The sequence below is a fragment of the Cyprinodon variegatus genome, unplaced genomic scaffold, assembly GCF_000732505.1.
Source record: "Cyprinodon variegatus isolate N-32 unplaced genomic scaffold, C_variegatus-1.0 Scaffold88, whole genome shotgun sequence".
NCBI classification, from domain to species: domain Eukaryota; kingdom Metazoa; phylum Chordata; class Actinopteri; order Cyprinodontiformes; family Cyprinodontidae; genus Cyprinodon; species Cyprinodon variegatus.
Window position 1 is genome coordinate 38653 of NW_015150541.1, and position 8539 is coordinate 47191.

Genomic DNA, 8539 nt, shown 5'->3' on the forward strand with positions numbered 1-8539 from the left:
TTTTTTTTTTTTTTGCATCAGTTGCAAAAACCCTTCGGACTAAAAAAACCTGCAAGACATCACCCCAGCTTCCTTCTCTGCATTTGGGTCCCCTTCAAACCTCCACTCGACCTTTTCCAGCTTCATATTGTCATTACACTCTCACAAGTACAGAGCAACGAAATTAAGTCTCTGCATTTAACCCATCCCCTTGGGGAGCAGTGGGTTGCCATTGTGCGGTGCCCGGGTTAAGGGTTTTTGTGAAGGGACCCAGAGTGGTAGTGGGGCTTGAACTCAGAACCTCTGGATTCCAATTAAATGCCCTAAACACTAAGTCGCCACTCCCCACCACACCTTGTCCAGCATGTTACATTATCCTGGAGCTTGTTGCTGCAAGTCTACAATTATTCTAATAAAAAGGAAAACACAAATCTCACACATACATATTACAGAGATACAGAATCGTTCAGTTTTTACACGGACATAACTTCTGTTTCTGTCCAAAGATTCTGGTGGGCTTTTCAGCCAGAAACCAAAACAGTTTAGGGGGAGTGTTGGCCTAGTTGTTAAAGCAGAGTGCTTGTGCTCTGAGAAGGTTGGAAGTGCCTGGTTTGAGCCCCACACCCTGCACTTTGGATATCTGGGCATAGGGCTTTGGGGCATAGGGCTTTGAATTCTAAGATTGTGAGTTTGATCCCCCATTCCCACAGACTGCAACTCTGGGTCCCTCAGCAAGACCCTTAACCCCACACTGCTCCCCGGGTGCCGCACAATGGCAGCCCACTGCTCCCCAAGAGGATGCGTTAAATGCAGAGGTAAAGTTCTCCAAGCGTGAGGTTAATAAAGTTAAATTATTATTAATGTGGGAATATTTTCACAAATTATTGTATTAAACTGTTAAATTAGTTTTTCAGTGTCAATGCCCTTCTAATACTGTTTTAAGAAAGCTTAGAAATAAGACAGCAGAAGTTTACATCCACATGATACTGGCAAGAATTGGCTACAAGGAAAGCAAAAAAAAATGTAATAAAAAATAAATACATATTTATCAAAATAAGTGTGCTTGCCATTCCTTTAGGAAGGTAAGTAAAATTAACGGCCAATAAAATTTTTATTTTTTGGCCCCTAGATATAGATTGAATCCCAGTCGACCTTCCGAGGCTAACTGGGATTCAGGGAGATGGAAGCAGAAAGAAGGAAGCAAAGATACAAAAAGCTACTGTTAACCAGCTCCACAGAAGGCCCCGTCCAGGAAAGACACAACCAGGCAGACGAGCTCTGAGCCAGCTGCCCAGGGTTACACTGAAAAAACAGGCAGATCTCCAACATCTTTAAATAAAGGTGTTGATGGCAGCAGCACAGCGGATATTTCTCTCCAGGATGGAGTCACAGCCAAACAGAAACAGATCAGGTGAAGCTACTATGAGAAAAAGCAGAGAGAGCAGAACGTTAGAGATTGTGCAACCTTTAGTCCAGCCTTGAAGTAACAAATGCATGGACTAGTTTCTCAGCATGATCTCTGGACAGGATATTTCTATTTGTAATATTCCGCGAATGAAAGAAGGAAATTCTAGACAACTCTTTGATATGCCAATTAAATGACAGGTACTGATCAAAAATAATAGCTCTGTTTTTTTACTCTATCATCTAAGATCAAATTAATTCCATCCAAATGAAATTACTATATAATCAGCTTCTTTTTCAGAGACTCTAATGCACTGTGGTACATAATTCTTTTAAACTATGAATGTTAATTTATAGCATGTGTTGAACATCTTCTCTTCTTTTACAGGAACAGTAATTTTTCAGAGATTGAGGACATCATCTCCAAAAGTGATCTAGTTTGTCCAGGTCCTCCTAAGATCTATCAGCTGAAAACAAAGAAAGAGAAGATTAAATCTCTGACCAAAGTAACTGTTGGAGAAAAAAACGAGAACAAACTAAAAACCATCTTGCTTGTTGGTGAAACAGGAGCTGGAAAATCTAATCTAGTCAATGCTTTGTTCAACTACGCTGAGGGTGTAAAATTTGAGGATGAGATCTGGTTTAAGATAGTTGAGGAGAAAGAGGACAGAAGTCAGACAGGAAATCGGACATCAGATGTAGTCGTCTATCAGATATATGATTCTGAGGATCAAACTCTGCCATTCTCTCTGACCATCATTGATACTCCTGGATATGGAGATGCAGGGTTGCAACAACAATTACTGGAATTATTCCAATCAGATGATGGAATCCATGAAGTTCATGCAGTAGGACTGGTCATGAAGGAGGATGGGAATCCAGTCAGTGACCAACTGAAGAACATCTATGATTTCATTTTGTCCCAGTTTGGAAAAGATGTGGAGAAAAACATTGTAGCTCTCCTGACAAACTCAAATGGAAAACAACCTAAAAAGATTCTTCAGGCTCTTGAAGCTGCAAGCATCAAATGCGCCAAAAATGTTAAAAATCAGACAGTTTATTTCCAGTTTGATAACTGCCAGGATGAAGAAAGAACAGAAGATTCAGAATTATCAATAGAAAATGCCTGGAGAGTAACAGAAAGAGGAATGAAACAGCTCACAGCCTTTCTGGAAAAATCTTCACCTCAGCAGAAGAAGGTCGTGTTGAAAGCACAGAAAGATCAGATCAGACTGACGGCCTGCATCCAAAACCTGCAGGAGAGAATAAAGTTTAATGAGTTAAAACTGAGAGATGTTAGAATGACTGAAGAGGCTCTTTGTAACAGAAAACAGAAGTGGAAAAATTATAAGAAGACAAAGTTAACTATTCCAGAGACCTATAAAGATGCAGAGCCTCTTACAGATAAGAGATTTGGTTTTGAAACAGCTTTCTGCTGTTTGCGCTGTCAGGAGAACTGTCACTATCCTGGCTGTATGACCGCCTTAGATTGTCAACAGTGTGAGGTGATGATAAATGGAGAATGTACCTCATGTACCAACAAGTGTTCTGCAGGAGAACATGGGGAAAAAAACTGGCGATTTGTGATCAGGACCCAGAAAGTTCTGAAAAATAAAGACGAACTACAACAACTATATAAAGGGGAACAGAGAATAGAAGAGAAAAATCTTTTAGAGAGACTTCAAACTAAGAAAACAGAACTGACAGCAGAGAAGAGACGACTGATAAATGAAGCATACAGGCTTTTCATGAAACTGTATGAGTTAGCTAAGAATGATGATTCGAATGATGACTCAGCATCCACTTGTGTAATTTTGGACTACCTTATCAAGAAGATGAAGGGACAATGGGATGAAGAAACGCTGCAGCAACTGGAGGAAATATACAGCGGAATGGACCAAGGAACCAGAACATCGCTACAATACAGGTACAGTTAGTTTCTGAATGTCATACTTTTTCCACACTTTTCTATGTCATAGCTTCCCAGACAACTTTGACATCTGACTACATATGACCTCTGGGGGCCCACAGTTAATAATACACAATATGGAAGAAAATACTTAAATGTTTCATTACTTTCATTTGCTATTTAATTACTACAACAGTTGTTTAGCGTTATAATATTACCTCAAGTCGTTTTGCTATTCTTTGAAATTCCCACTGAATAATAATCCTTTCAACAAACTATTGATGATGCAAACAACAAGAGCAATTAAGTGTGTATATAGTGGGAGGGCTGGACTTCAGGTTTATGACGCCTTAGAAGCAAAAACTCTGTCCTATTTTCCTTAATCCTGTTCACTTAACCAGGTGATTTTAAACCAGCTGTCTTAAGTTTCCCATCCTTGAGCCAAAATTGACGTGGTGGGGGTGTTTAAGTGCTCCAAAGATCCCATTGGCTATTTTCTAGGGTCTACTAAGACAGTGTATTGGGACAGGCAAAAAGCTATTCAAAATGCTGACACCTCAGACTGGAGCAATGCCTGGGGTTTAGGGTTCATTGGCAAGCTTCTGCAAATGAACACAAAGTTTAGATGAGAGATGCAATGGCATCCTCCAGCCGGGAACCAGGAGGGACTAGCTCAGGGGTAACCAATTAAAAATCAGCGGGGTCCGAATAAAGAATATCAACAGCCAGTAAAGGTCAGATAATTCAGGCACTGCATCGTTATTATCATTGTCTGGGAAACCACAATGTTTTACGTCAACTGGCAACATTCAGTCTGCACATAGCTTAACACCACTGGCATGTGCAGGACCCAAGCAGATGTGACTACCTGAGCAAATCAAGTTCCTACACCAGTCAGAGAGGCTTCCATCTTAACTGATCTCTCATTAGACTGATGGAGGTATAATGCTAATTATGATAATGGAAGGAACACGATTGCCGTGACTTGGCAATTCACATGAATCAAGTCAAGTGTATTCGCAGGTCAGGAAGGGGAAGTCAAAGTCAAGTCAAGTCTTTAGTTAAAATTCAATCAAGCACACAAATCTGGCGTCGAGACAGACTCTAGTCAAGTCATTGACTCGACTCCCCCCATATCTGACAATTAGTAATAAACTTGGTTGAAATCACATTGACAGAAATATTTGAGAATAGTGTTAAAAATGGAATGTCACCTCACTGGCGGGGAAGGAGCCCGAGCTTGTGCGGAAGGTGAAGCTAGAAATAGTTGGCCTCTCCCCCACACACAACCAGGGCTCTCGAACCCAGCTCCTTTAGAGAGGCTGGACTCTCTTCTACTCTGGAGTGTCCCGCGGGGAGAGGCGGAGGGTGGGGCTGCTTGTCTCCCCCCAGCTCAGTCGTCTCGTGTTGGAGTTCACCCGAGACGAGAGGGCCGCATCCCTTCGCCTTTGGGTTGATGGGAGGACTCTGACCGTTGTTTCGGCCTATGGGAAAGACGGCAGTACGGAGTACCAGGCCTTCTTAGCATCCCTGGGGAGGGTGTTAGAAAGCGCCCCTCCCGGGGATTCCATCATTCTGCTGGGAGACTTCAACGCTCACGTGGGAAATGACAGTGACACCTGGAGGGGCGTGATCGGAAGGAACGGGCCCCCAGCTCTGAACCCGAGTGGTGTCTCATTATTGGACTTCTGTGCAAATCACNGACTCTAGTCAAGTCATTGACTCGACTCCCCCTATCTCTGACAATTAGTAATAAACTTGGTTGAAATCACATTGACAGAAATATTTGAGAATAGTGTTAAAAATGGAATGTCACCTCACTGGCGGGGAAGGAGCCCGAGCTTGTGCGGAAGGTGAAGCTAGAAATAGTTGGCCTCTCCCCCACACACAACCAGGGCTCTCGAACCCAGCTCCTTTAGAGAGGCTGGACTCTCTTCTACTCTGGAGTGTCCCGCGGGGAGAGGCGGAGGGTGGGGCTGCTTGTCTCCCCCCAGCTCAGTCGTCTCGTGTTGGAGTTCACCCGAGACGAGAGGGCCGCATCCCTTCGCCTTTGGGTTGATGGGAGGACTCTGACCGTTGTTTCGGCCTATGGGAAAGACGGCAGTACGGAGTACCAGGCCTTCTTAGCATCCCTGGGGAGGGTGTTAGAAAGCGCCCCTCCCGGGGATTCCATCATTCTGCTGGGAGACTTCAACGCTCACGTGGGAAATGACAGTGACACCTGGAGGGGCGTGATCGGAAGGAACGGGCCCCCAGCTCTGAACCCGAGTGGTGTCTCATTATTGGACTTCTGTGCAAATCACGGATTGTCCATAATGAACACCATGTTCAGGCATAAGGATGTCCATCGGTGCACTTGGCACCTGGACATCCTAGGCCGAAGGTCGATGATCGACTTTGTAGTTGTATCTTCTGATCTTCGGCCGCATGTCTTGGACACTCGGGTGAAGACAGGGGCGGAGCTGTCCACCGACCACCACCTGGTGGTGAGCTGGATACGCTGAAAGACTCGGCAGGCCCAAACGTGTAGTGAGGGTCTGCTGGGAACGTCTGGTGGAGCCCTCGGTCAGGGACGTGTTCAACTCCCACCACCGGGAGAGCTTCTCTTGTTCCGAGGGAGGTTGGAGACATGGAGTCCGAATGGGCTGTGTTCTCTACTTCTATTGTCGATGCAGCTGCCCGTAGCTGTGCCCGTAAGGTTTGTGGTGCCTGTCGTGGTGGCAATCCCTGAAAACGGTGGTGGACACCGATAGTAAGGGATGCTGTGAAGCTGAAGAAGGAGTCCTACCGAGCTTGGCTGGCTTGTGGGACTCCTGAAGCAGCAAGCAGGTACCGTGAGGCCAAGCGTGTTGCGGCCCGGGCTGTTGCAGAGGCAAAATCTCGGGCCTGGGAGGAGTTCGGAGAGGCCATGTAAAATCAGTTGGCCTCAAAGCGATTCTGGCAAACCGTACAGCGCCTCCGGAGGGGAAAGCAGTGCTTCACTGACACTGTTTTCAGTGGGAGTGGGGAGATGCTGACCTTGAAGGAATACTTTGAGGATCTCCTCAACCCGACAGACACGCCTTCCGTGGGGGAAGAAGAGACGGGGTGCTTGGGGCTGGATTCGTTCATCACCCAGGCTGAAGTCACAGAGGTGGTCAAAAAACTCCACGGTGGCAAGGCTTCGGGGGTGGACGAGATCCGTCCTGAGTATCTTAGAGCTCTGGATGTTGTTGAGCTGTCATGACACGTCTCGTCAACATCGCATGGAGGTCAGGGACAGTCACCCTGGATTGGCAGACTGGGGTGGTGGTTCCCCTCCACAAGAAGGGGGACCGGAGGGTGTGTTCCAACTATCGGGGAATCACACTTCTCAGCCTCCCCGCAAAGGCCTATGCTGGTGCTGGAGAGGAAAGTCCGGCTGATTGTCGAACCTCGGCTGCAGGAGGAGCAGTGTGGTTTTCGTCCTGGCCGTGGAACAGTGGACCAGCTCTACACCCTCTGCAGGGTGCTTGAGGGTTCATGGGAGTTTGCCCAACCAGTCCACATGTGTTTTGTGGACTTGGAGAAGGCATTCGACCATGTCCCTCATGCTGCCCTGTGGGGGGTGCTCCAGGAGTATGGAGTCGGTGGCCCTTTACTAGGGACCATCCGTTCTCTATACAAGCGGAGCAGGAGTCTGGTTCGCATTGCCGGCATTAAGTTGGACCTGTTCCCAGTGCATGTTGGACTCCGACAGGGCTGCCCTCTGTCACCGGTCCTGTTCATAACTTTTATGGACAGGATTTCTAGGCGCAGCCAAGGACCGGAGGGGGTCTGGTTTGGGGAACAGCAGATCTCATCCCTGCTTTTTGCGGATGACGTAGCTCTGCTGGCTCCCTCCTGCCAAGACCTACAGCGTGCACTGGGGCGGTTCGCAGCCGAGAGTGAAGCGGCCGGGATGAGAATCAGCTCCTCCGAATCCGAGGCCATGGTTCTCGACCGGAAAAGGGTGGCTTGTCACCTTCAGGTTGGAGGAGAGTCCCTGCCTCAAGTGGAGGAGTTCAAGTATCTTGGGGTCCTGTTCACGAGTGAGGGAAGAATGGAGCAGGAGATCGATAGACAGATCGGTGCGGCTGCTGCAATAATGCGGACCCTGCACCGGTCTGTCGTGGTGAAGAGAGAGCTGAGCGAAAAGGCAAAGCTCTTAATTTACCGGTCGGTCTACATTCCTACCCTCACCTATGGTCATGAAATCTGGATCATGACCGAAAGAACGAGATCCCGGATACAAGTGGCTGAAATGAGCTTTCTCCGTAGGGTGGCTGGGCTTAAAAATGATAACCTTAATTAACTTACCCTTAAAAACACATTGTCACAGGGTAATTATGACTCTTTCAATCATTCTAATTTCTAATACAGTATAAGATATAGTAAAATAATCTTTTAGCAGGTTGTGAGCATTTATGCTCTCTGCACTGCTGCCACTTGCTCCTTCTTTTGTCTTTCTTTCACACAACAAGTTGTGCTTAGCTGCTCTTAAAAATACCCCAGGGATCCCTGTTACCTCCACAGCTTTATAGTTCTTAACCATGGTATCAAACTGCTGGTTATAAAGTTAAGGCTCATCTCACATCAGCTTAGCTCTTTGATGCTGGTAACTAGCAGTCCGGGTTAATTGTACACACACAGAGGAGGAGAGGCGGAGTAGTTGAACACATGGCCTGGAGCCTTATTTGGCACTTTTCTTCCTTTCATACAACACAGGATCTTTGATGGCTGTAACCAGCATTATTTCACACACACTTCGCCGGCGAGAGGGACGCACACTTTCTTTTATTTACATAACATTATTCACAAAACACAATACAGCTATGTGCTGACTATGTCACACACTACCCATCAGGCCACCTCCTTAAAGGAAAATGCTCAGGCCGGTAACAGCCCCATAACAAGGCACTTGATTCCAAGGTTTAATTTAAGTTCCTTTGATAATTTATTAGAGGAGCAAATGGGAAAAAGTTTAAAAATATAAATAAGTTATCCTCTTTTCTGCAGGATGGAAGTGACTTCATCTAATCAGGAGGCCTTGAGATCAGAAGGTGTTCAAATCCATCGTGGACCTCCTTCTGTCTACCAGCTGATACCAAAGAAAGAGAGGATTGGAACTTTGACCAGAGTGACGGTTGGTGAGAAAGATGAGAATAAGACCAATAAAACAATCTTATTTGTTGGCGAAACTGGGACAGGAAAGTCCACCTTGATCAACACTCTGTTCAACTATGCTGT

General features: G+C 46.1%; 1 protein-coding gene across 1 annotated transcript in view; it reads left to right on the top strand.

Annotated features, from left to right (window-relative positions):
* The first annotated feature begins 1782 nt into the window (after nucleotides 1-1782).
* LOC107083946 overlaps nucleotides 1783-8539 on the top strand; it is a 26747-nt gene continuing 19990 nt past the window's right edge. Inside the window, exons 1-2 of the mRNA XM_015373549.1 lie at nucleotides 1783-3310; nucleotides 8309-8537. Of these exons, the coding sequence (XP_015229035.1) occupies nucleotides 2244-3310; nucleotides 8309-8537 (1296 nt within the window). The 5' untranslated portion in view covers nucleotides 1783-2243. The remainder of the gene's footprint in view (nucleotides 3311-8308; nucleotides 8538-8539) is intronic.